The sequence below is a fragment of the Mastacembelus armatus genome, chromosome 3, assembly GCF_900324485.2.
Source record: "Mastacembelus armatus chromosome 3, fMasArm1.2, whole genome shotgun sequence".
NCBI lineage: Eukaryota > Metazoa > Chordata > Actinopteri > Synbranchiformes > Mastacembelidae > Mastacembelus > Mastacembelus armatus.
The window spans coordinates 11,811,840-11,837,789 of NC_046635.1; the positions used below are offsets into that span (position 1 = coordinate 11,811,840).

General features: G+C 40.0%; 2 protein-coding genes across 3 annotated transcripts; both read right to left on the reverse strand.

Annotated features, from left to right (window-relative positions):
- Positions 1–7,800: 7,800 nt before the first annotated feature.
- On the reverse strand, positions 7,801–11,270 carry polr2m (RNA polymerase II subunit M). Its single transcript, XM_026320269.1, has 4 exons — positions 10,949–11,270; positions 10,063–10,653; positions 9,590–9,812; positions 7,801–8,533 (listed from the first exon to the last, which is right to left on the reverse strand). Exons 1-4 carry the CDS (start codon positions 11,056–11,058, stop codon positions 8,390–8,392), a joined length of 1,068 nt encoding a protein of 355 aa, XP_026176054.1. The 5' UTR covers positions 11,059–11,270; the 3' UTR covers positions 7,801–8,389.
- Positions 11,271–12,362: 1,092 nt separating this feature from the next.
- myzap (myocardial zonula adherens protein) lies at positions 12,363–25,363 on the reverse strand. 2 transcript variants are annotated; one of them, XM_026320267.2, is made up of 15 exons: positions 25,332–25,363; positions 23,206–23,526; positions 22,419–22,499; positions 19,198–19,290; positions 17,939–18,103; positions 17,741–17,833; positions 17,519–17,632; positions 17,261–17,413; positions 16,697–16,822; positions 16,282–16,410; positions 15,945–16,039; positions 15,463–15,568; positions 14,701–14,784; positions 14,365–14,471; positions 12,363–14,264 (listed from the first exon to the last, which is right to left on the reverse strand). In XM_026320267.2, exons 2-15 carry the CDS (start codon positions 23,284–23,286, stop codon positions 13,673–13,675), a joined length of 2,019 nt encoding a protein of 672 aa, XP_026176052.1. In that variant the 5' UTR covers positions 23,287–23,526; positions 25,332–25,363; the 3' UTR covers positions 12,363–13,672. The 2 variants fall into 2 exon arrangements, with proteins under 2 accessions (XP_026176052.1, XP_026176053.1); XM_026320268.2 differs by lacking the exon at positions 25,332–25,363 and having other exon boundaries at positions 14,365–14,426; positions 23,206–23,682.
- Between the last annotated feature and the right edge of the window lie 587 nt (positions 25,364–25,950).

Here is a 25,950-nt window from a genome sequence, read left to right on the forward strand (position 1 = left end):
AAATTGCCCATAGGAGTGAGTGTGAGTGTGTGAGGTTGTTTGTCTTTATGGGGCCCTATGATGGACTGGTGACCTGTCCAGGGTGTACCCCTGCCTTTCACCCAAAGAGAGCAGGGATAGGCTCCAGCAGATCCCTGTGGCCCTAAATAGGAATAAGTGAGTATTTATAATGAATGAAATGATTTTTAAAAAGTAAACATTTGTTTTATGTCTGGAATGTGTGATCTACACTTCCTGTGTCACATACAATAGCAAACAGCACATAGGTTCAAGAGCTACCCTAGAAGTACCAAAATTGAATGTTAAATGTGTTAAAAAAATGTTATAGCTTGATCAGTCATGAGATCTTAAGTTTATGTAATTTATTTATTTTAACAGCTTAGTGGAGCTTTTAAGTCTTTAGTTTCAGCTGATTGCTTTGGTTTTATGGCCACACATCAGCAATGAAAGATTATATCTTTGATTCAGCTGTGGAAAATTATCTTAAATAATGACTTTTTATTTGTCTAGATCAATGTGTTTTAGATATGATGCAAAATGTTAGCCAGTAGGTTTGTTTGACTATTTGTGTTATTATCCTCTATTCAAGCACTGTGGCATTGTTTTCTTACAAAACAAAAAATGTTGTGTGATGTTTATGAATATCATCTTTAGGAATGCAGAAATTATGGCTGAAACTATGAAGACCAATGTTTTTTTATCCTTAACAATAAAATCTTGCAGCCCCAGCAATCTAAAGATGCAGATAAATTAAATTATTATTTTTAAAAGATTAAAAGTGAAGTCATTGGTTTGTCTGTTATGCCTTGCCTCTGAAACACTGATTGTATTATTTCTACCAGAATGTTGCCTGTTTGTACTAGAAAACGCAATGTTGTCCTTGTCTGTAGTTGTTTATCCAACACACTTTGCACACTGAAAAGTTACATCTCAGCTGGAATATATTTACACAGTGAAGGAAGTCATCTAATAAGAGGGTGTGGCTGCCTGTCTGTCTGACAGCTTCTCTCAGAGAAGACAAAACATTAATAAATAAATAAGGAAAACAGTCTGGGCCTCCAACTCCCACTCAGTCTCCTCTGGTTTATCATACTGGATCCAACCATCCTGTGAGGCCGGAGCCGAGCTGCAGAGTCGGCGCAACGTGCTATATTGCAATCAAAAACACCTGGCCTAGGGGCTTGGAATGGTCACAACTTTACAGCACATAACCGAGCCAACTGCTCCATATAGGCCCCATAATTGTTGGACTGATGAGCATTTCTGCTTTTTTTACTGCATGGTTTTACTGTTGTTGTAAGACACAGGATCTAGAGCCAAACTTAACCATCCAGTGCAGATTTCCTGAACATAATTTTTGCAAACAAATGAGAAAACAGAGAAATCTTTACTATGCTAACTCACCAGAGTTGTGAGACACTGCCTGGCGCGAGAAACAAAATGTCCTTCAACTTTAAGTGAACACGCACACATATGTGTCTTTGCACTTTCTACAGAAAAACATTTTGGCACTTGACACTTTTTGATATTTTAAGCTATGCTACATGACACGTTTAGTGAAAGTGAAAGATTTCACAGGACTCCAAGCAAATGAATTTACACTTCATTACACTTACACTTAGGATGTACAATTCTGGTGCTTGTTAGCTGCAATGTTGTCAAATGAAGGGGCATGATTTCACTCAAGCAGTAATGAAAAACAACATAATGTTGTTTTGGCCCACCCTGTCCTCTGGACAGCTTTAGATTGATGTCACAAACAACACTGGCCAAGAAATTATCCTTAACACTCTGATATACTGCAATTCTTGATTGCCATGAGTGACATTACCCAGTGTTTTATAAACCTTTGACTCAGCAATTACTGAATACAATATACTGAGATAATCAACAATGTTTTCCACTTGTGTTGGAGTGGCTCAGATAACTGGAAAGGATAGCACTAAAAGGAATAAGTAAGGCTTAGACTCAGAATCAGCAGATGTGTCCACTTGTTTGACTTTATTTAGTACAAGGGAGATGTCTATCACAATGTGGAAGCTTTGACTGTAAAAATGACCGGCGAGTTTCATCAAATACAACACAAGTGGAGTAAAAGTAATGGAGTGAGATAGATAAAAAACAAAAAAAAAAAGTGGGACAAAAACACATTGTTGCTGTAACACAAATGGGGATACAATAAAAAAAAATTTTTTCTTTTTCATTATGACCAAGCTACAGGCAGGGTCTCTGGTTTCTTCCCCCCTGCCGTGCCCTGGCACCCCACAGCAACCCCACAGAGACGGCTTCCTTGCCGTGATGAGCTTTTGACAGGCCCCAAAAGAGCCTGCTTAATGCTGTGCCAGGCCAGACATGGAGCGGCTGGGGATGCTGGCAGCTTCTTGGCCCACACCATGCGGCCTCAACCCATTTCACCCCTCCCTTTCCTCCTCTCTCTTTCTCTCCACCCTTTTTTCTAGTGCCTCAGGATTGTTATGCAAAGTTTTCCAAGCAGAGATTGTGGGAGTTCTTTCAAGCACATATGTATCCACATCATATTTGTACATTGTAGCAGGAGGCTGAGACCTGTTGCTATCTGGCTTAGCAGCCAGGTGAAGGCTGTGGCATCACCTGAGTGACGCACCTTTGAAACACAGAAACTATCTAGGATGCCAGTATCTTTTTCTCACAAATAACTTCTGACAGCTGTTTTTCTTTCGATTCCCTTGGAAATGGTGACTTTTACAATGCAAAACAACTCTTTAGTTAAGATCAGATCCTTATATTAATAGCACTAATGATAATGTGTAACATGACAAATAAAAAAAACATCCATAGAAGAAAGTAATAGCCATGATGATGTGTCCTGTGTCTGTAAAAGAAAAGTGTTTTTTTAAGCTTTATCATGGAAACTAGATAAATAAAAGCACAGGCTGACAACAAAGAACAAAGATACACTACTGCCACCCAGTGTTGATCTACGAGTACCACAAGCAATGAGACAAAGTAGTCTTTGTGGCTACATAAGGATAACTCATTACAGCTCTACCATGCCTTTTCCATTTGTGGTCAGTTTTATGGCTTTTGAACTGTAAACATTGTTCCAAGGAAAAGGAAACACATAGTGCTTGTGTTGTGACAGTTCTATCTCACAGAAACTGAGGGCTGGTTTTCTGTGTGTACATTAAACCCGGTAGTGAGTCAAGCATGTGCAAAGAAATAAGAACTACACTCTGTCTTATGACCACAATAGATAAAATAACAACATATGTGCATTTAATTGTGTTGTACTGATTATTAGAAGCAGCTCCTCTTTCTTAAAGTGACAGAAAATCCAGTTGAAGCTATAATGTTATGTACTGTAAATAACATCAATCAGTTTCTATTCAGTAGACATAAATAGAGATAAATAATATTGTTTTGAGAAAGATGTCACACATAGGCTGCTGTTATTAAGGACAGAGAACAGGGATGTTACTCTAAACAACATTTGAAAGCGTGAAATAAGGCAGGGCCACTGAGATTCCCAACAGTTTACCATGTGTAAAACACACACTGGGTGCAGCTGCCAGTGGCCACACAGACTGACAGTTGATGGCTGAAAATAACGAGTTTTCCTAATATACCCTAATATGTGTTAGAACCTGAGGGCGTGTCGGGGAGTTAGGACAACAGCAACTTTTTAGCATTTTATGTATATATTGTCTTATTGTAAAGATGCAAACATTTACAGTACAACTTTGATTTGTTTGATTTTGTGGTACAAGGACAATTGCCATTTTCTGAAGCATGACCGTTTGAGGGGAAGCATTGTGCACAATACTACTATGCAGTGATTTGCTTTGCAGTAATTACCATTATGTGCACATAGTAAGAGTTGGTAACAATCATGGAAGGAATGATGTATGTATAGGTATTTATAATAGGTATTTGTGTGCAGCTGGACAGTGTAGTGAACAGGGAGACTGACTGGCTCCAGTCTCTATTTGGATGAATAATCTGCAGTGGTGGTAAATTTACATTCAGCAAATGTCTGTAGAAAACCCTGCATGCTGACAAGCAAGTAGGATTGATCTGTCTCTATAAACACCATAAAAAGTCATATGAAAACAGATTTTAAATCTGCTAATGTTGGAGCATAAGCTAGTACGATCTGGCAATACAGCAGCTGGGACTACAAAAACAAAAAGCCACTTCACCAGCCTTTGTTTTAACTAGATAAGAGTTCTGATAAGTTCATATTGAATCAGTTGGACAGAGAGGTACTGCAGAGAATAGCTATTTAAACCTTTATAGGCAAGGAGTGCAATTTTGCAGGCAATACTGAAACTAACTTATAGCCCCTGCAGGGATCTGTGAACAGGTTTAATGTAGTTATATATATTTTTTTCTTCTCACGATTCTGGCAGGGGCATTTAGGATTAGATTAGCTGTAGTCTGTCCACAGTTGTTTTTAGATAAGCCAGAGAGGAGGGCACTCCATATATCCAACAAGAGAGACATTCATGTACCATTTTTCTGCGTCTGCCTTATACAAGAAGCCTCGTACATTAGATACATTCTCTAAAGGATAGAAAGATGATTTTGTGATGGTGGCAACATGACAAAAAAATCTTAGGTCTGAATGAGTGACACCCAGATTTTTAACCTTTGAAATATTTGTCAGGGAAAAAGAGGCTAGCAGGGAACACATTTCCTTCCCTCTGAGTCTTAGCACCAACTACAAGAATTTCTGCCTTGTTATTGTTGTTAAGCTGCAGGAAGTTGTGGGACACCTAGGTGTTTATGTCCTTGATACATTCCTCACTGAAGTCTCCAGGAGAAAGGGACAGGTATGACTGTGTGTCATCAGCATTATTACGGTAGCATTATCTTGTGTGTACACATTACATGGCCGAGAGGTAGAGAGGATCATCAGGTACGGACTGATGAGGGTGCCAACCCCTAAGGGATTCCACATACGTTTACATTTTGAGCAACTAATTTCCCAAGAGACAAAGTGTCACATTTTTAACCAGGACATGAAGTTAAAATGTTAGTTAATGGCATCAAATACTGTTCTCAAATGTAATTATACCAAGGTAGAAGTTTGACCATCCCTAGGTTAGCTCATAGATCATTCATTTCCTTAAAAAGAGATTTTTTACATTGTCCGTTGGCCTACCAAGTACTTTTGAAAAAACATACAATTATTTAAATGAGCACTAAATAAATTATATTTTAACTGTAATTATAAAAAGTCTAGACTGGGATTAACATTTGGACTATTGAAGTTTGAGGCAAAGAAATGCACTTTTAAAATGCACTGGGAAGTAGGTCAAGTGAGCAGGAGGAGCTGCTGAGGGTCTATACTATCTTCCATAGATCTTCTATAGTGATGGTACAAAAGGCAACCAGACCAGCAATGCATTGATAAGGATCTGGGCTGAGTATAGACATAGTTATATTGTATTTATATTAAAAATTAGTTATAGAAAAAAAGCTGTTGCTTCTCCACAATTTTACAATTTCACAACTATGTAAATCATCTAAATTTAGACTTTTTTTAACAGTTCATCTATAGTTGAAAACAACGACCAAGTTTTTATTGTTAACAGTAATGTTTCTAAATAAATGAACGTGGCAGTTCTAATTCTGCCAACGTCTGTGGACAGTATTTAACAAATAAGCAATGACAGGAAATGCTGAGTACATTCGAACGTAATAAACTACGCAGCTCTGGTGATTGTAAGAATGAAAAACAATCTCAAGAATGTAAAAATGCAATAAATCACTGACATGACTATATTTTATAGTCGGCACTCAGCTCCAGACACCTCAGTCTTTTTATTTTCCTTCAACAGATTCACCCACCAGTGAGGGAAATATTTTCCTATCTGCATTACTGGCAAGACAGCTGCAGGACTCACATGAATGTTGCACTCACATATCATGCTTCCTCAAGCAGTCAACAGTCATGACATGAACTATGCATGGGCTTCCTCTTTCACACACGTTTTATGGTGAGATAACTGAAGACTTCAGCACCTCAGCCCTGTCAGGAAAGTATTTAGGTTCCTCGGCGCCCTGTCAACAGAACACACAACGCGCTGCGAAGTCGCACACATGCACGGGGTTGTTTTTCATTCACAGCTCATTCCATTTGCATATGAAACAATACTGGAACAGCATCAGCTTCAGTCTGACTATACTATAGTAGTTAGCAAATCCTGCTATATTACCTTTAAGCTACAAATACTGTTTCACTTGATTGAGTCATAATAGAGTAAGAGGCGAGAGAGCTGGTTGTAATTGGGATGAGGCGCTATAATGTAACCTTATCTGGAGAAAGCTGCTATGTGCAGCATTATTTCATCTCTCATGTGCCCTAAAAATATGACAAAAGCATCAGAGAATGGAAAAAGCATGACCTCAGACTTCGTAACCTGGCAGAGATAATCCAGTCATTCTGCTGAGGGCCTAACTTGTGTTTAACGCCAGTCTATACATCATACTGTATATCTAATTTAAGGCTGAGCTGACTGGTCTTTGAAGAGGCAGTTTTGAAATCGCATTCCAGTTTCCCCTCCCTAACAGCAAATTATTTCTACTCCCGCGAGACATTTGATTTCGGACTCTGTTGGAACAAATCACTTGCAGACTACTTCATGAGCAGCTTATTAATCTGAGACAAGGGGTCTGGGTTTCAAGTTGAAGTATAAACAACCTCATCATCAACGGACAATGTATTAAGAAAAAAAGAAAAAAAAGAAAAGAAAAGAAAAAGCTTTGGGGTGTGTGCTTGGTTCCACCTCAGCAACATCAACATACATTAAGAGTCAGGTTTGATGCCAGATACCACAGAGAATAGCTACAGCAAAAATGTGCCCCATAATTGGTAACAGTCTCTGAATTGATGTAAGCAAGGTAGGCTGTAATTAATCCCAGCACAATGAGGATCCTCTATGGAGCTTGCTCATGTATTTGTTACTGGACGTCACCACAGAGCCACTCTCTGGAGCCCATCAGATACAGTGTCTAAATACACAGCAATCAGATGTTTTTTTTTTCTAAAATATCTTCCAATGCCTCAGCAACAATTACTAAAGGTTATCAAAGGGCATCTACCACCAGACTTTGACCCACATGAACCCACCCTCATTTCCCCCAGAAACGTGCCTCAGTGCCTTATTTCTTCCTCATTAAAATCCCTGAATCAGGCTGTTTAAATTAAGCTGGCCTGCAGCCCTCTGTGTGAGCTGGAAGAGAGATGATGGGAAAGGCAGTTTGGAAAGACACTGAATGTAGCTGGCACTTCTTATCTACCACATATTAGCAAAGTTGAGAAATGGTATTTGCCATGTTGCGTTAGCCTGCTGCCGTCCCATCATCACCAGCCGTTCCCAGCAACAACATGATCCAAATGCAGTCCAGATGTCTCAACCATTAAAGCTTCAATATTTCGCTAGCCCTGCATTAATCTTATCAAGCATGTCACGGATCTCTGCTCGATAACATCTCACAGGCTTTTCGAAGATCCCTGGCTGCAGCTGACTATACCTTCACTGGAAATTGCTCTTAATTTCCAACACTTATCACCCATCTCAGTATCAAAATAAAGATGGTAGCAAATCAATTACTTCATCTAAAAACAAGATCATCCAGTACATGAAACACTTATTTTCCTGATGTTCTCATCTGTGGACAGTTTCATAGTTCATAGTCATTCATTTAATAATATCTCCTACAGATCCATTCCCATCCACAGTGAATAAACTGATGAGGGCCTGTCGGTAATTTGGGAAAACCCTGGATTGTAACCCAAATTTACACAAACAACCATTTGGGAAATCATTGTATTTTTTTCACTTCTGTTACACATTCTGTAATAAATAACATCTGACACAACTATCTGCAGGCTCATGTCTATTTTCTACTGAGCAGTCACCATTCTGCCAAAACAGTCAGCTCCAACTGCTGATGAGCTTGTACATGTGCATGTAATTGCATGTAATTAACACACTCAAATAGAAACGTCAACAAACAAAATCTCAGAAAGCCATAACATCATTGGTTTGGGTGTAATGATAAAAAACATTCCCATTATAATGCTGTACATGCTTAAAATGTACCATTTAAGATTCTCTGTCAACAGCAGGTATTATTATTCGTGCTGGACACTGCACCAACTGAACCCAATCCAGTGAATGACAACATAATTAAGCCAGTTTCTCAACCTGCCATTCAATTTCTAGAGCTGAGTCTGGGATAACAACTATGCCTTCACACCATGCAAAGACCCTTTTGCTCTCTTAAGAATTCTTGTCCTTGGACTGAAAATCCTGTTTGATGGGTCCTGGTTGCAAGGCCCAAAGACTGTTTCCCTAAGGGCCAAGGTCACACTGGCTTCCCCAGCTCTGGCCTTCCAGGATCAGTCTTCATCTGAGGAGAGCTGGGCTCCATCATCGTGAACTTCTCTGTAGGCAGCCATGGGGCCACCATCAGGAGTGTAGCTCCCCATAGAGATCTTCAATCCCTCAGACAGTTTCTGGGCTGCCAGCTTGGCCTGCAGCTCCTGAAATTAAACGCAACACAGAGAAAACGTTGACATGAATAGGCTGGTAAACAGTAAACAAGCACATTATTATAGAGCAGCAAAGCCATAGCTCTTAAATGCTCAACAAAAGTAGGACTGATAATAAGCTTAACAGGCCTCCATAAGCTGACAGCTGCACACTGTTTGATGTTTGGCTCTAAAGTCATTGGATGTGAAGTGATACACAGTGCCTGAACACTGAACACTGCCCTCTAGGGCTGATGGAAGGACTTCAATACAATTCAAAATTTCCACAGCACATAAAGGATGAATGTACTTTTTTAAAGTATGTGGGATAAATAAAGATGACCAACAAACAATAGAGCAACTTTCTCACTGTGAAAACACACAGCATTCCCAGTCATGTGATAGAGGCCAGTCCAGGGAAGCCCACAGAAGGGGTCCTCCAAAAAAAGTTAAACAAAATAGTTGAACCCGCTAAACTGCTGGTGGACCGTGGTGCTGTGGTGCCCACTGCTCCAGGTGTGTGTTCACTGCTGTGTGTGTGCACTTTGGGTGGTAATGCAATTTCCCCATTGTGGGACTAATAAGGGTAATAACTTAACTTATGAATGCCACCATTATTACTGTTTACATTATGATTCTTGCAAATATAAAAGATCAAATGAAGTTCATTGTGAAGTGATGAAGTGAGTAAGAGAGCAGGAACATACTTTCCCATCATATTAAACACTACTGCGCTTTGCTACCCATCAAAATTTCAAACTACCGCATCTGTTACTGCAACTGGATTTTGTGGGTAATCATTTTATGTCACTGGTACATAAAGCAGCATGCCTGCACCAAAGCCAACCCTTGTTTTTAACAGTGAGCTGTTATCAGTGTCAGCACCTGCCAAATGTTTTTAATTCCCCATAAGCAAGGCATCATAAACTTACCATAACATGTTTCCACCCTGGAAGTTGAGGAGCCTTATTCACTTGTCTGTGAAAATTTCAGATCCTGTCTGTCTGCCTCTGGTTTAATGTAAATACTGTATGTCGATAAATACGTGGAGGGCTCGGCTGCACTCACCTGCTGCTTCTTCGTTTGTTCCTTGAGGAGGTTGGCCGACTCTTCCAAAGACAGAAGCTGGGCTGGACTGTGGTGGAGAGGAGGGAGTTTGGCTGCAGTGATGTCATCTAGGTGTTTCCTGTCCCTTTCCCTCTTGGCTTGTGCAGAAAGCGGCGATGAGACTTCAGAAGACTTACTGGGTGATGCAGATCCTGATGGTGAAATCTCACATCTATGGGGCAGCCTGGAAACACAGTTGAGTAGAAATATGTCATTTACAATCAACTAACTGTTAAGAACTGTGAGATACAATGGTGTTACTGGTGTGTGTGTGTGCCCTTGGGATGGGTTAAATGCAGAGCACAAATTCCGAGTATGGGTCACCATAATTGGCCACAAGTCACTTTCAACTTTCAACTAATTATCCTAGTATTTTTTTTATATATAGATATTTACACATATAATCAACACATCATAAAACATAATCCACTCACTGATTTGGCTTGAATTTTTGCTTTGTAGGAGTTGGCACCTTCTCAGTTTTTTCCAGGACAGTAGCATAGTGAGGTTTTTTTTGTGTCTCCTTTCTAAGAAAGTAATTGTCTCTTGCTGTATTGTTTAGTAGGTCTTTGGACTCACTACTGACACCACTACCAGTTTCAGACACTCTCACTCTTTGCAAGGCCTCCACAAGGTCGCCCTCTTTTGTCTGATCAGAGTTCACAGCAGCAGCCGCCTCCATGGCTTCACCATCTGCCGCCCTGGAGAAAAACTGGTCCTGCTGCTGGTCCACAGCGGCGTTTTCGTGCACATGAGCTGAGATCGGTGAGGTCTCCCTCTCATTTAACGCATTGCCTGCAACAGTCTCACTTTGCCTGTTTTGGTGTGAAGCTGCTGGTGTGTTCGGGGTGGCACGTTGCTGCATAGTGAAAGCTTGCTGGTACTTGGACTGTAACTCCGTCCTGGCAGCAGACACCAAGCTCCGTCTTGCCTCCTCTTCATCATGGTGTTTAATGGCGAGATGCACTTTTTCTGCAAATGCTCTTATCTTCTTCCCCTTGTCAGGAAGGGTCTGTAATAGCCTCCTGCGAACAACACAACCCCATCAGTTTGTGCTAGATTAAAAGCAATCATCCAAGATTTAAATACACTAACATTAAATGTCTTAACTGACAGATGCTTTTACAAGGCTCTTGTACTCAAACTGGTGGGATAAACATCACTTTTTCAAAAGTTGAACAGATGATTTATTCACTTGTAGACTATCTGAGCTCTGTAACGCTTCAGACACAGGATGTACACATTAGACCAGACATCCTGCTCACATTAGCCATGTGTGTACAAACTGGGGGCAACTGGGGGCAAAGTGTATGAGCTTACTGGTTAGACAGGATCTTCTCCTGTCGGAGCAGCAAGTCTTGCAGCTCTTCTCTGCTCTGCTTTCTCAGGTCTCCCACCTGTCCCTGGCGCTCTGTCCCGGACGAGGACATCGCTGTTAGCTAATGACAGCTCGCTACAACCATTCACAAACACGAGACAGCGTCTTAAGCTAGTTTAAGATTCATTACAAAAAAATACTCTAATAACAAATTAACCAAAACACCGCAATTTATCTGACATCTCAGAGGTTACGGCGCTTTAAAAACTTCTAAAAACAAGTCCGCCTCTCTAAAACACATGCCACAATGTTTTAAAGTGTTCTTCTTCGTGAGCGGAAATGAAAGAAACATTAGAGGCAGCGCTCTACCGCCCCCTCTGTACAGAGCGGCGCAATGCAGGTCACAGCTAGTGGAGGAGACTTGCTGCCCTCTATCGATCAAATATAGTCATCAGCACCAAAACATGCTACTCCAACTGGTGACACTTAAACTTGTAAGATATTTCTGTCTTCTCTTTACACAATGCAGTCAGTCTGAACAGAATTCACAGGCTCAGATTTTCCACAGCTGCATTTCCTGACCGGATGTTTCCCAACCTCAGTGCCAACCCATCTCACTCAGCTCAACAGACAGTGACCCAAAGCTCAACCAGAAGCCTCCAGCTGTGTTCTTCCTGCCTCTGCTCAGTCTAAGTGTGAAGACAGCCTTACCTCTTGACTGCAGCTGTACCTACAGCTGGAATAACACCTCAGTGGACTTAATGGAGTTTATTTTCTGATCTATTTTTTCAACATTGTCTATTTGTTTTAATTTTATTATATTTCATTTTAACAGTTTTTTGTTTAACTCTGTTATCTGCTACAATCTAATAACCTGTTATATAATAAAGAAAATTGTAAAACCTTTAAGACTTTCTTGCATTTGTACTTTTCTTCACACATATGCATATCCTCTCTTGCAATCACAATTCTACGGTGTAATTGAAACAGGTGTATCACATGTTCGAGTACTATCTGAAGGGTTGGATAACATCCCTGACTGCACACTGTAGGTTCTGTCCTTCCTATCCTGTTCCTCTTTTTGCTGGATATCTCATTTTACCTCTTTGTTTGAATTTGCTACACATTAGTGATATCAGCAAGTGTTCTACCACTATGACCACTTATTCCTAATTAGGGCCACAGGGATCTTCTGGAGCCTATCCCTGCTCTCTTTGGGTGAAAGGCAGGGGTACACCCTGGACAGGTCACCAGTCCATCACAGGGCCACATTGAGACAAACAGCCTCACACACTCACATTCACTCCTATGGGCAATTTAGACTCACCAATCAACCTGACATACATGTTTTTGGACTGTGGGAGGAAACCAGAATACCCTAACCCATGAACAATGAATGTGATTGACACTATCATGGTACTTATACAGTATAGACTTTATTATCCAAAAATACAATGGTCACCTTTCATTAATCGCAATTTGATATGTATCATGTAGGAAAAGGCACATCATAAAGCTTTTTCAAACAGTGTTGTGGCAGTGCAGACAACACCTGGATAATACTTGTGCCTGTGGCTCAGGAATGGCAGTTCCCCCATTAAAGTTCAATATGACAGAATTTGCTCTACTTTACATATTTTTTATATTATTATATTACCCTGCTGCCAATTTAAAGAAGTTCATTCCCAACCCCAGTGTCAGATACTATGCTGTTAACAAAGGCACAAAGTACGTTAACAAATATTTTGTATGTAATGTGAAAATAAACAAAATAATAGTCACATTGCCAATATAAAATTATAGGAAAATATACACAATAACTTTACCAACCTTCATTTAGAGCTCATAGAGAGAAAAGATTAAGGCTACATTCACTGCAGATGAAAAAAACATAATCCTTCAGAGTATTATTTACAAAATATCTTTACAATAGTTCAGATTATTTACACCCTAAAGCAAGTAATATTTTACTTTTATTAATAGTGCTATGTACAGACACAGGCTAAATCAACCACAACCATATTTATCACCAAAAGTGATAGAAAAATGACTTATATAAATATGTCCATAACTTAGGACTGTGCGAAAAGTGAGATCTGTGTCACATAATGCGAAAAGTGAGATCTGTGTCACATAATATGTTTTTTTTATAATCAGATATGGATATGTAACTAAACTATTTTAAAGAGCTCAACATTTCAGCTCCTACATTAAACATTTTACTGAAGTTAACTTAGCTTTAACAGCACCAACATAGAATTTTGCAGTAACCACAGAAACATATTTACCAAACTGTCAAGACATACAGGTTAGATTTGTGCTAAGATGACTGGTGCTACATATAGAGCTTTAGCTTAGCATAAAGACTGGAGGATGGAAACAGCTACAGGAGCCCGTCCTGTTCAAAGGTGGGAAAATCAGTCCATCAGCATCTCTAGAGCTCACTTCTTAACTTGTTACCTTGTTGAATATGTTGTTGCTGAAGTGTAAGTGTAACTTGCTGTTTTATAGGGGGTTTTTTTCTGCTAGGCACATTTGGTATTTTTGGGCAAAGCTTGCAGATTTCCCTCTCTGCTTAGTATTTATGCAAAGCTAAGATAACCAGTAGCTGACTGCAGCTTCACATTTACCATCAAACAACAGAATGGTATCAATCTTCCCATGCAGTTCTCAGTAAGAAGGAAAACAGAGGTATTTCCCGAAAAGTCAAAACAATCAGATTAAGATCACTCAATGTTTATCTTTGCTGTAATTTCCATAAGTTTCATGAATGGTGTTTGAATTTGAGGTGCTCTTGATCTTGCTCGAGATGAGGGCATGGATGTAGAGGACTTCTCTGGACCTGAATGTGTGTCTGTGTTTGTTTCTGCGTCCACCTCATCTCTTCTGGTCTGGACTGGACTCACAGGCAGTTCAGACTCAGCTGGGCGGCTGTAGGAGAACATCGTACTAGAGGATGAGGAGTTAGACTGAAGGAAGCGGCTGTACTCAACAGGAGTGTATCTCAGTAAACTGGACTCCAGCCTGCTGGGTGGAGGGTTAGTAGACCTGAACGTTCTTGGTTGGGTGGATGCTGTCAGGTAGAGGTTTGTATTTTGAATGGTAGATGGGGGTGATGAAGATTCTATGGGAGATGGAGGTTGTGTTGAGGATGAGGGTTGTGAGACAGGTGGACTTTGATTGGGTGACAAAAGTTGAGTGGGTGATAGAGGCTTCATTGGTGATGAAGGTGGAACAGGTGATGTGACTGGTGTGGGATGAAGGTGAGATGGTTCAAGCTGAACAGGAGTTTCAAGATCATGTCTCTGTACTTCACGTCTGCAGATTCACAGACATCAAGAGTGAGAAACTACTACCAAATGAAGCATCGAATATAACCTGATGCTACAAAATATCTTTCCCCAACTTTGCCTCTTACCTGGGGAGCAGATCACAGCCTACTCCTATCTCCCTGGTTTCCAGAACCTCTCGCGGCCTATTCTGTGTGGACATAAAATACTTCAGCTTGTCTTCTAACTCATTATTCTAGGAAAAGGGAAAGAGGAAAAAGCACTGTCAGGTCAGACACATGCAAAGGGCTGCAGTCACTTTACACCTGAAAGTGACTTGATAAGTGCAGTGCCACAAAGAAACCATAAAGACATTGCTGGAGGGTCAGCAGCCCAGACCATCATCTGTAGCCATGCAATTACCAACCAAACCACACCGAACTGTAGCTAAGACATGCAGAATACACAGTGAAGTTCAGTCTTACCTCGCACTCCACTACTGCAATTCTGTCCAGAAGCTCTGAGATGAACATATCCTTCTGAGCAACTTGAGTTCGCAGCGATTCAACCTTCATAAATTCAAGAAGACAGTGATCAATAGAAATGAGTGTTTTTTGTCTTCAACTTTTCTCTGCTCAGTTTGTTCTGTCCAGTATTTTACTGTATATGGATTGATGGCAGTAATGCTTTATAAATCTGTTATTCCTTAATAATTTTCCTGGAAGTTGTATGGAATTTGGAACAATAATGGAAATAAACCAAATTAGATATTCATTCAATATTCATTTATTATTAAAAACATTTATCCAGGCCCATAGACGAATTTCACTTTTTTTGCATGGTCAGCTGAGCTGCTGTGCTCTGACTAGTTATAGTTAAGTTATAGGCCACTAGAAATTCATTTACTTATTAAAAGTGTAGTATTTGAAAACAGTCTCTAGTTTCCCACTATATACTGCAAAATTACAGTTCATTCCTGGAATCTTCTATTAAATTATTCAGAACCATGTGAAATAAAGCATCACAAATGGAAAAAAAAAAAGAAACATTCCATGCAAGTATCATCAGCACAGCACCCCACCCTTTATTGACTCTGGATCAGATTGTGTGCACTGTATTTACCCATACTATGGATGGTAAACACATTTCTGCTACTTTAGCTCACGTACGTACCTCATCCACACCCATTATCAAAACACAAATGAGGACAGAGAACCTGAATGCATGTGACTGACAACCCTCCTCACCTCCTCGATCATTCCTTTGACCTTCCTCTGCTGACAGAACACCATGTCGTTCAAGTGTTTGATTCTCTCACGGAGATCCACTGATTCGCTTTCCAGCTCTTTGGACCTAAACACAACCACCAGCTACTTAGTCCCATATATAAATGCACTATACAGGGGGAAACTTTTAGAAATGCGCAGCCAAGTCAAGTGCTTCTCGGATCAAGGAATAAAAAATTCACAAGGAAAAATTGATTGCAGAATACTGATTGTTTTTCTGCCTTTAATAGCACAAGTGTAATATTTTTTTGAAGCAAGAAAGTTTTCTTGACATTAAAAACAGACAAAACAATGGCAAAGCTCTTCAGATCCAACACCATGAAAACTGACCCAACCCCACCTATTGCAGAAGAAAACGTGATATGACCTAAAAAAAAAAAAAAGCTACTACATGGACCTGAGGTATGAATTGTTTTTGTACCTTGTTGTTGTTTAATTTGTACCTTTTAGTTACAGTTGAGTCAGTTTTGTCTGTCAGGTCCAGCAAGCGTAGACGCTGTTCACATTCCTGCAGCTTCTTTTGGAGCTGACCCCTTTCCTGTGAAAATTCGATTAGATTTGAGGAGACAATAGTCAAGTCATTGACACTGAGTTTTAACAAAGGTGCTGTCCCACAGCTACTGAACACGGACCAGGCAGAATGAGAGAAAAAAATTAAGATACTACAAAGGCAGAGGTAAATACAGAAGCACAGATGGAACAAGGACAAAGCTGCAGTATATGGTGTGTAACCCGATGGAAATAATTTGTTTGTTATGTGTCAGGTTATAATTTCCTTACTTTTCCCATACAGTCCAGTAGACGCTCCACTTCAATGATCCTCTGGTCCCTCTCAGCAATCTTGGCCTCTGCAATCCTGATATTTGTCTCTGCTTCTTCCAGTCGCCTGATGTACTCATCAATTTGGGCCTGTGCGAACAGGAGTACATTCTGTCTTTAAAATAGTGCATGAAGCTATCAAGAATTGAATAATAATTTAACAGTAATGACACTAAACTTGATATTCATAATGTTTGGAGGTTCTGTCCAAATCAAAGACATTTGAGGTTTCTTGAGTAAACACTGAACATCCATCCTGTTGTTATGAATGTTATAATGTTATGTTGTTACACTCAGTTCTGGTTTCTGTTGGCAGTAAAACTGGATGTGATGTACGGTGGTGAGAATAAATGAGTAAGCAGTAAAGAATGCAGACCTGTAGGTTTTCAATCTCCTCCCTGTGTTTCCGCTGCTCCTCCAGCAGCTTTTCCTCATACTCCCTCTGTAGCTTCGCTGAGAGCTCCTGCAGAGCGTGCGTGTTGGCCTCCCGTGAAGACTCCACCTGGATAATTCACAGCACAGCAAGAAATATCACTGTACTTGGCTGATTATTTGATATTGACACAAGCATAGAAGATGCAAATGCAGCTGAGGTGCTCCTGCACTGCAGTGAGATGAACTGTTATCTGCTGGATCAAATTTCTCATATGTCTTAATGCTTTGACATAGCAGGTATTTGCTCTCCAATGAAATATTTATTTTGTCATCGCACAGACTGAAATAGGAGATTTCATAACAAATGGGAAAAGGTTAAGAATAATAATTTCTTTCCATTGTGTTTCACCAGTCAGAGCGTTTTGCCACAGGTCATTTGAGCACTCAGCTGTCACACCAGGTAGGTGGACAGTATCTCTGAGTATTTCACTGAAGTGTGCCCAAGAAGATTTTTCCAGTTTTGCATGAGGGCTTTGTGAATGAGTGAGCTTGCACATATTCTTACCTGGAGTCTCAAAGTCTGGTTTTCAGCCTGTGTGGCAGCCAACTCCCTCTCCTTTTCTTTGAGTTTTTCTTGTGTTTTCTCACAGGTGAGCCGCAGATTCTTCACCTCCTCTCTTGTGTCCACTCTGTTCTGACAGTTCTCCAGAACGGATTTCTGCAAAGGAGGCTTCTTTTACTATTTAAACCCCAAACCTTCCTGCAGTGACATTTAGCTGCTATACAGAGAGTCCTCACAGGTTTAGTTACATTGATTTGTTACCTGCAGGCTGATGTTAGCAGATATAAGAGAACTGTTCATCTGATCAAAGCTCTCCATGGCTTCAGTCCGGATCCTCACCTCTGACTCCAGACTCCTGCGCTGGGAGTTGGCAGCCTGCAGACATAAACGGTACACTGCACTTTCCGAGGTATTCACAGCCTCTCACCCTGAAGTTTGATGGGGGTGTTCTGAGCAGTCACACTGTTATCTGTAATTTATTACCCTGATTTCCTGTGAAAGTTTCTGCATTGATTGCTGCATTCCTCCGAACTGCCCATACATCTTCTCTCTCACCTTCTCCAGGGAATCTCTCACCTGTATACATGTAGACAAAACATGCAGTTTCTCCACAGCAACCTGAACAGCCTTGCATCGATGTTAAAAAATGCTTAGCTGCTTGTTGTGTTAGGCGCCACTTACCTCCCTGATGTACCTCATCTCATCCTGAAGGTGATTGACAGACCACTCTCGTGCCATCACTTCCTGCTGTCTGCCCGAGCCCGTCCTCTGCACCACACCATACACTTTGGGCCCATGATGCTGCAGCGAGGTCTCTGGCATTCCATTGGTCATGTCTCCGAGGTGCTGAGGGAGACAGGATCATACCGGTCAGGTTTCTGTAGCCACCCTCAACTAAGGCTGACTAAGACCGCTATTGTGTTTGTGTGTTTGTTTGCATGTGTATATGCACAGTTGTGGCTACACCATGAATTTGTGTGTGGATGCACATGTTTATGTACAGTACAGTTGATCAGGTATTTCCAGCACTGCTGCTGCTGAGCGCTGGAAACATGAGGATCGGGAACAAATGGCTGAAAACAAGTGCAGGGTGTATTGAAGGTGTCATGTTTCTGTAACCCAACACCTGAGCTGCTGCCACTTCTACCTTTTATAATGTACCTCTAACAGCCAGGCACCAGATGAAAATAGATGCATAGCAGTACAGATGCAAGGTAGCACTTTAGACAATGTCTAAAATACAAATGACTATTATACTCATCATGGGCACAGATAAATTATACACCTGTAGCTTAAAGACTGAATTTCTATAAATATTTCAGATGTACTGCAAGAGGCTATTGTTTCATTCAGATATTAGAGAAGAAATTAATTTTAAGGCTGGAACTAATGCTCACTTTTATGTACAATTAATCTGTATATTACTGTCTTAATAAATCAACAATCCTTATGGATACACAGTTTCCTAAAGCCTATTCAGATTACTGGTTTTGACCAGTCAGCTCAAAAATATAGTTTTATATAACACAAATAAAACTATTAAATATTCTCATTTGAAGAACTACAACCAGACAGTTATTGACATTTTTGCCTAAAATAAAACTTGGTGTTATTAAAGCTTTTGCCACTGACTCTTGAATTGACTAATAATTTCATTTTAGATTAATTCTGGATATTTGTTGTGCCTGTTGTACATAACGCAGATAAAACAGAACATTTTACTAAAGCAGTAAGGAGAAATATATCATAGACATAGAATTTGTTATAGTCACCTACAACCATCTGTTTGTGCTTACATTTTAGGAATGCATTATTAATGACAAGCTGCATGCATAGTGATGGTTTACAGAAGGATTTCAGTGTCATACATGCTGAAGCAGTAGCAGTATATGCGTTGAGGTGCCATGCCTATTATTCATGTGCTGGATGTGGCTGTCTACCTGTGGAGGTGACTCCATGCCAGCTGGCCTCTCTCTTTGGATTAGCCCATTTTTCTTCTTCCATGCCTCATTGACATCTTTTTCTGTCTCAGCCTGCAGAGAAAAACAATTCAAGATTCCTGTTGTGTGTGATTTACTTCAGTCAAGCACGAAAGCTACAAAGTGCAAAAAATGTTAAAAAATAAGCCTCATTATTCCGTTCAAACATTGCACATCTCTGATACATTTTCTGTTGCATTAAAAGATCTTGTCTGTCACTTGTACTGCTTACATGTACCAAATACCAAGAAAGCGTGCCAAGAAGCTCTTGTGGATGTTTGCCTGCCCTAATTCTGTCTTGTTCCATATAGTGAATACTAGATTTTGTATCCAGCAGCTGGAGACTTTATATCCAGTATTTAAATTTTATTTTGTTTAGTTTGAAGAAGTGCAGTACAATGTATACTTGATTTTGATTCCCCAATAATTCTCTGTGGTTGTTTAGATAGTTGTGGCATCTTTTAAAAGCCTCTGTTCAAACTAAATGTTCAGTCAGGACCTACAAAGAAAGAGGCATCAGGCTCCATATCTCACAGATAAGAATGAGGAGGGAAAAGAACAAAGACGCCAATGTTGTCTCGTGGACAGAGGCGAGCTTCACATTTCTGCACCATTCAATCTGGTGCTGTTGAGAAATGGTGAAGGCCCACTAATAGGCGGATGTGAATTCCAGTAGGAGGGGAGAACAGCCATTTTTATTTTTTAATAGCACTGCAGCCCCCTTCTCTGAAAGCTTAAAATAACAATGCTCTGTGAGCGGTCCATTTAGCTTTGAATTTTATAGTGCTAGGGTTTGGCCAAATTATATGTCAGTGCATTACCAAACATTTTACTGTGCCATGTGTTTGTTGTGCATAAACTAAATGCTGTGTCTCTGTGACAGCTGGACTCAAATGACTGGATTTATTCCTTATTCCTTTCTCCTTGAATACTGTAACTTTATGTTGTCCCATGTTGCTGTTTTGTTTTGTTTGTCATAAAACCACAAAAAATCTATGTGACCTGCATCAAAGATTAAAAAAAAGCTTCAGTGTAAATCTGTATAAAAAAGGAATGCATGCCCACTGTAAAAATAAATGCCAATTTCAAATATGTTCAACACAGTTTCACTTTTTAATATTGCAAGCATCTAAACTGAACGCTGTCAGAAGAACAACACAGCAGCACCCACACAAACCTCAGAACTAAAACACAGTGGTCAGACAAAGAGAACAAGAGCAAGTGACTTATCAGCCTCATGAACTCTGATGTTCCTTTTCAAGTTCCTGAAGTGATTTCAAAATGTTACATGCTGCTGCACCACAGTTTTACATGAAAATGTTAAATTATGCACCAACTTAAATCAAGTTGGTGCATAATTTAACATTTGGTTAAACCCTTCTTTCAGCAAGAATGTGTTCTACCAAATGGATGAGCAGACCAATAAAAAGGGTTACAAAGTCAGGTTCAGGTATTGTGGTACCTTTTTGTGGAGGTTGGATTTTGGATGGAGCCAAATTAATTATTTCCCTGTTTCAGCATCATATTTACCTGACAGCTGTGATATAGATCATCTCATCTAACTCTCAGCAAGAAAGTCAACAGGAGAATTTGCTAAAACTTTATTATTTATGGGCAGCACAGTAGATGAGTGGTTAGCACAGTTGCCTCACAGCAAAAAGGTCCCAGGTTCAACACTCAGCAGGGATCTTTCTGTGTGGGGTTTGCATGTTCTCCCCGTGGTTGTGTGGGTTTACACTGGGTACTCTAGTTTCCTCCCACAATCCAAAAAACATGTATGTCAGGTTGACTGGTGACTCTAAATTGCCCATAGGAGTGAGTGTGAGTGTGTGAGGTTGTTTGTCTCTATATGTGGGCCTGGGATGGACTGGTGACCTGTCCAGGGTGTACCCTCTCCAGTAGAACCCTATGACCCTGGTTAGGAATAAGCGGATATAGATAATGGATGGGTGTTATTATTCTTGTAAGGCCATTCCCTTCTATTCTGTTCTAATTACTGTGAACTTTTAATGTCCTCTTTACATTTCTTTACATTTTCAGTCACTGCCCCGCTGTTGACGTCTGTTCAGAGACACATCGGCTGCACGATTTCAGACATGCAGTGCTGCATCCTCACTAAACACACAGTGAAGTACACGTCATCAACAAGCATGTGTGTATTACTCTCCACTTTGTGCTAACTCTTGGCTACATTGTTCCCTGTCATCAGTTCTAATAGTCATGGTCACACCCTCCTGCAGGGAAGCACATTCAGAGAACATGACAACACGCTATCACTGGACTGTGTGGCGGCGTGGTTATCTGACAAACACCATGCTCCCTGGCCAAGGTTCACACAAATCATTTCACCATACTTCTGTAAAGATCTCGAACATTTAACAAGGGCCAAAAAGCTCCTCAGAGCCAGGAATAGACGAATATCACACTTGGTTCTCACACTCTCACTGTCAAAATCTGCCATCACCCTCTGTACCTCAGATCCTGAACACAAACAAAGGCAGGGGCTGAGCCACCTACAGCAAACACCCACACAGCCTGCAGCGTATGCTCACAATCACACGGTCACTGTAGTTTCTGCACTTCATGAAAGCGAAATGCCAGTTTTGTTTAGCTGTGTTTGTTTAGTTAATAAAGCTAAGCTGTTATGGCCCACGTGTCTCTGTATCAAATATAACGTCTGCTCAGCAAAAGGCAAAAGAATTTTAAATATTTTCTATTGTATGAGAGTCAGAGCTGAGCTTTGAAGTAAATTTAAAACAGCTGCGTCTGCAGTATCACACATACACGTGGACACACACGCCCTTTTGTCATTATTATGTAACTGGACCAGATGATAAAAAAAAAAAAAACCCATATAAATCTCAGTGGCTCGACAATCTTTCTTTCTGATGATGATAAATTAATGTTGTATTTTTAGTGCTTATCGTTTTCCCACATCACTATATATTTGAGAGTGGCTTGGTGTGTGTATGGTGACTTGTGTTGTGTATTTAAAGTTAGAGAGAAAGACAAAGTCAGTCGGACTTTAAGTCAAATTTAGTTAATCAAGAGGGAATTTAAGGTTTAATTTAACTCTGTTCATTAGTCATTGACCTATCTGCATGGGGCTGTCGAGGAAGACTTATAGGCAGGACAGAGTGTGGTTAATTGCAGGATTTCACTGAGGAAGATACAGAACTTACTTTGTCTGAGTTTGCCGTTTTTGGCTCCTTGTTTCCATTGTCTCCTGCATGTAGAGTTAACCTGAGACGTCTGATCCTCCTCTGGGGAAAACAAACCAAATCCAAATTAACAACGTTTATTCTGCATTATGTCACCATGAGAAAAAGAAAAAGAAAAAGTCTAAGAAACTGAAGTATAAAATGCATGGTATATCATTATTATTTATACACAACAGCAACAGAACAATAAACAAATTTTATGTAAATGGCCTGAAACTGTGCGATGGACACATCCATCATAATATTTGCACTGCAGTGAGTACTTTGTAAATGGTTGTCCATTACGTAAAATATTGCTACAGCTAAGTTTTGAAATATTTTTTAATGGTATTATTTTTAAAATACTGCAGTAATGTACTTGCATTATATTCTTCTTCACTTGCGAACAATGGGAATAACTTAAAAGCTGTTTTAGTACAAAGGCCGGTTTTATCAAAGAGCTTTTCAAATAAACATGACAGTCCTATGTCCTGCACACTCAGCTCCCATTACCTGAGCATGTAACAGAGCACATCCTGCAGCAGGCACGAACTTTAAGATCAGAGAACTGAAAATGTTAGGTGTGACTGACAGAAAATATCTCACTGTGTACAGACAAGAATTAAGAGCCTACAGTGCTAAAAACAACAGGGGGGAAAGAAAGAGGGAGGGAAAAACACTGTTTGCAAAACACAGAGGAGAAGGGAGAGAGAAATGAGGATAGACACAGGGAGAGTTTTAGTGTCCTGACTTCTGTGGGACTTCTTACCTCCCGTAAAGACTCTAGGGAGTCCTGTGTTGTGGTGGTGGTGGTGGTGGAAGCAGTTCGTCCTGAACCGTAGCGAAGCATGTCTCCTCTTCTGTCCACTCCTCACTTCTCTTCCTCTCCCTCTCCGACCCTCCTCCCACACTTCCTCTCACTGTGCTTCCTGAGTTCTGCTCCAACTCTCCAAGTGACCATCAACCCCAAGCTCCAGCCTGGGAAAAGCAGGGAAATTCCACTCCGTCGAGCCTAATGGTGGTGATGGTGCTGGGTGTGTATAAGGCCTGGAGGGTCTCTCTCAGTGATAGGACCAGATGTAATCCAGTTCTACACTCAGCAACATAAACACAATAATGTCATTGTTTAATTCCAGTCAGACTGCTCCTTGCTGACAGGCTTGTCAGACATACAGAAGTCATCCAGACTGTCTTTCTGTTTTAGTCCGTGTCTCTCTGCATTCCCACTAGACCTGTCTGGCCACATTTCACCTGCCTCTCTGGATTGTGCCTCCTGCCTTCGGAGCAGGGCTTTCATAGGGCGGGTCCTCTTACTCTCCCTGGGACAGGTGGAGCATTTCTTATCAACAAGTGTTGATACTCGCAGCCCACGACACAGTAAAAGACAATGACTTTGTATTGCAACTACACATGCGAAGTTTTCAGCCTTAATAACACATTATTGGTCTATTTCTTAGTTTTTATGTGGGATAAACAGACCTATGTGTTTTGTTCTTTTATGGAAACCTTAGTGAGGAAACAACAACTAAGTACATTTACTCAAGTACAAATTATTCACATGAACACGTTTTACTTTACACTCCAAGTTTACTACTTTCCAGAGAGAAATATTTCACTAACCCTATATCTACTACTTTTATTTGAGTCATTTGTAGATGAATATTTTCAATACAAAGCATATCATTGTCTTATACAGTAGCAAAGTACCAAATTCTAGTTCAAAATTTGCTCCATCTTGACTATCTGCAATGTTGAGTATTGCTTACATGTTAATACATCAAAATTCTAATCAGATTATATAATAGTATAAACTGATACAGTGGGGATCATTCAGCATAAGTCGTACATTTTATGTTTTAAGTACATTGTATTGATAATACCCAATTGCAGAGAATTTACTTGTAGCAGGGTATTATACACTATGCCATTGTTTTTTTTACTTTAATGATTTGTATACTGCCACTGTGAAAGGGGAGTTTTTTCCAGGTACGTCTAAAGCAGGTTTATACTAAAGGCACAGGCACGATAGCCAATAAATTATTGACACAGGTGACAGCTGATAGTGATGAAAAGGAAGACAACGTGGCATGCATGATTTTTTAATGTTATTGCTACCCTCACAATTACACCTTCAGCTCGTCTTTAGTTTGTACTAACTGACAAACAATCATCCCCGACAGCCAAATCACATTCCTTTTATGAATGACCTGCAGTCACTCCCTTTCAATAGAAACCAGAGACAAAAGTCAGAGGAGAAAGGGAAATCAACCCTAAATATGTCAAAATGCGTCAGGAAATATGAAAAACAGGTTCTCTGAACAATATGAGAGATATTTTTACAGGGCTGTGTAGTTAATTAGTAACCAGAAATCAAACAAATGTTGTTTCTTTACTTCTGCCATCAGTGAGCCAGTCACTCAGCCAAACCTCCGTTCAAATTCAACGTTGTGGAGAAAGCCCCGCCCATCAACATATGAAATTCACTATCGCTCTGGTTTTGTGATCAGATTTCATTTTAGCTTTAGAATGACTGAAAAAAACAAAACTATTACGCTCGTTCATGTTGCTTCCTAGCAGAGCTCCTGCTTGTTGTTTTAGTGCATGACAACAAGTAGACAACAAGTAGACAGGCAACATGTACTCAACAGTGGTGAAATGTAATAGTGAAAAGTACATTTATTCAGATACCGTAGTTAATTACTAAGTCATGGTACTTGTACTCTCATAGGGTATATTAACGCCATGAGATTTTATATTTTTACCCTACTACAATTATTAGACAGCTGTAATTATGAGTTACTTTGTAGATCAAAACTTCACATACAGAACATATGAAGATCTTATCAAATAAGCTGAATTGTTAAACTTTGCAAATAATACTCACACACTACTTACGTAACACCGAAGAAACTGAAGATTCACCCTAAAACAGAGATGAAGCACTAAGTTAATAATTGACCAAACACTGTTGCAATACTTCAAACAAACAGTTTATAGCCAGTAACACTGGGTTGTTGCAGCCCCTAACCAGTAGTGGGTGAGATTAACCCATTATCGTGTCAGTGCTGGTTTAGCCAATGCTTGGGTTGATTTTATGAACAGATTTTCTTAGCACTGTGTACTCTTTGCCTGGATCAATGAAAAGCTATAACAAAGTGGTATGCAGACATTTTTAGAGTTTTTTCCAATGGAAAGGCCTGGTGCCAAAACAAAATGTATAACGCACCTATTCAGTGATCTAAGTGACTGAATCCAAAAGAGGAAAATCATGCTGGACTGGAGGTTCCAGCTTTTTTTAATGGAATAGAAGTGGCTTGTCCTGTACACAGTAATAACTGAGGGACGGTGTCCTTTCTGAGACCTTTAGTGTAGAAAGGTTTAATTATCTTTTCGTAATGGCCTGTAAAGGCCTGTAATGACTGACATGTTGTGATTCGTTTAATGCAATAAAAACATAACCAGCAAACTAATCTGATATTCTCTTTGATCTAAATCCACAGTTCAATTGGGCTGG

Coding starts and splice junctions, on each gene's coding strand:
- polr2m (XM_026320269.1), bottom strand. CDS start 11,058: ATGTCCTCGTCCGGGACAGAGCGCCAGGGACAGGTGGGAGACCTGAGA. Junction 9,813..10,062: donor CAAAAATTCAAGCCAAATCA/GTGAGTGGATTA, acceptor CTGTGTTTCCAG/GCTGCCCCATAGATGTGAGA. Junction 8,534..9,589: donor AACAAACGAAGAAGCAGCAG/GTGAGTGCAGCC, acceptor GTTTAATTTCAG/GAGCTGCAGGCCAAGCTGGC.
- myzap (XM_026320267.2), bottom strand. CDS start 23,286: ATGCTTCGCTACGGTTCAGGACGAACTGCTTCCACCACCACCACCACC. Junction 19,291..22,418: donor AAACGGCAAACTCAGACAAA/GTAAGTTCTGTA, acceptor TTTTCTCTGCAG/GCTGAGACAGAAAAAGATGT. Junction 18,104..19,197: donor GCATGGAGTCACCTCCACAG/GTAGACAGCCAC, acceptor TGTCTCCCTCAG/CACCTCGGAGACATGACCAA.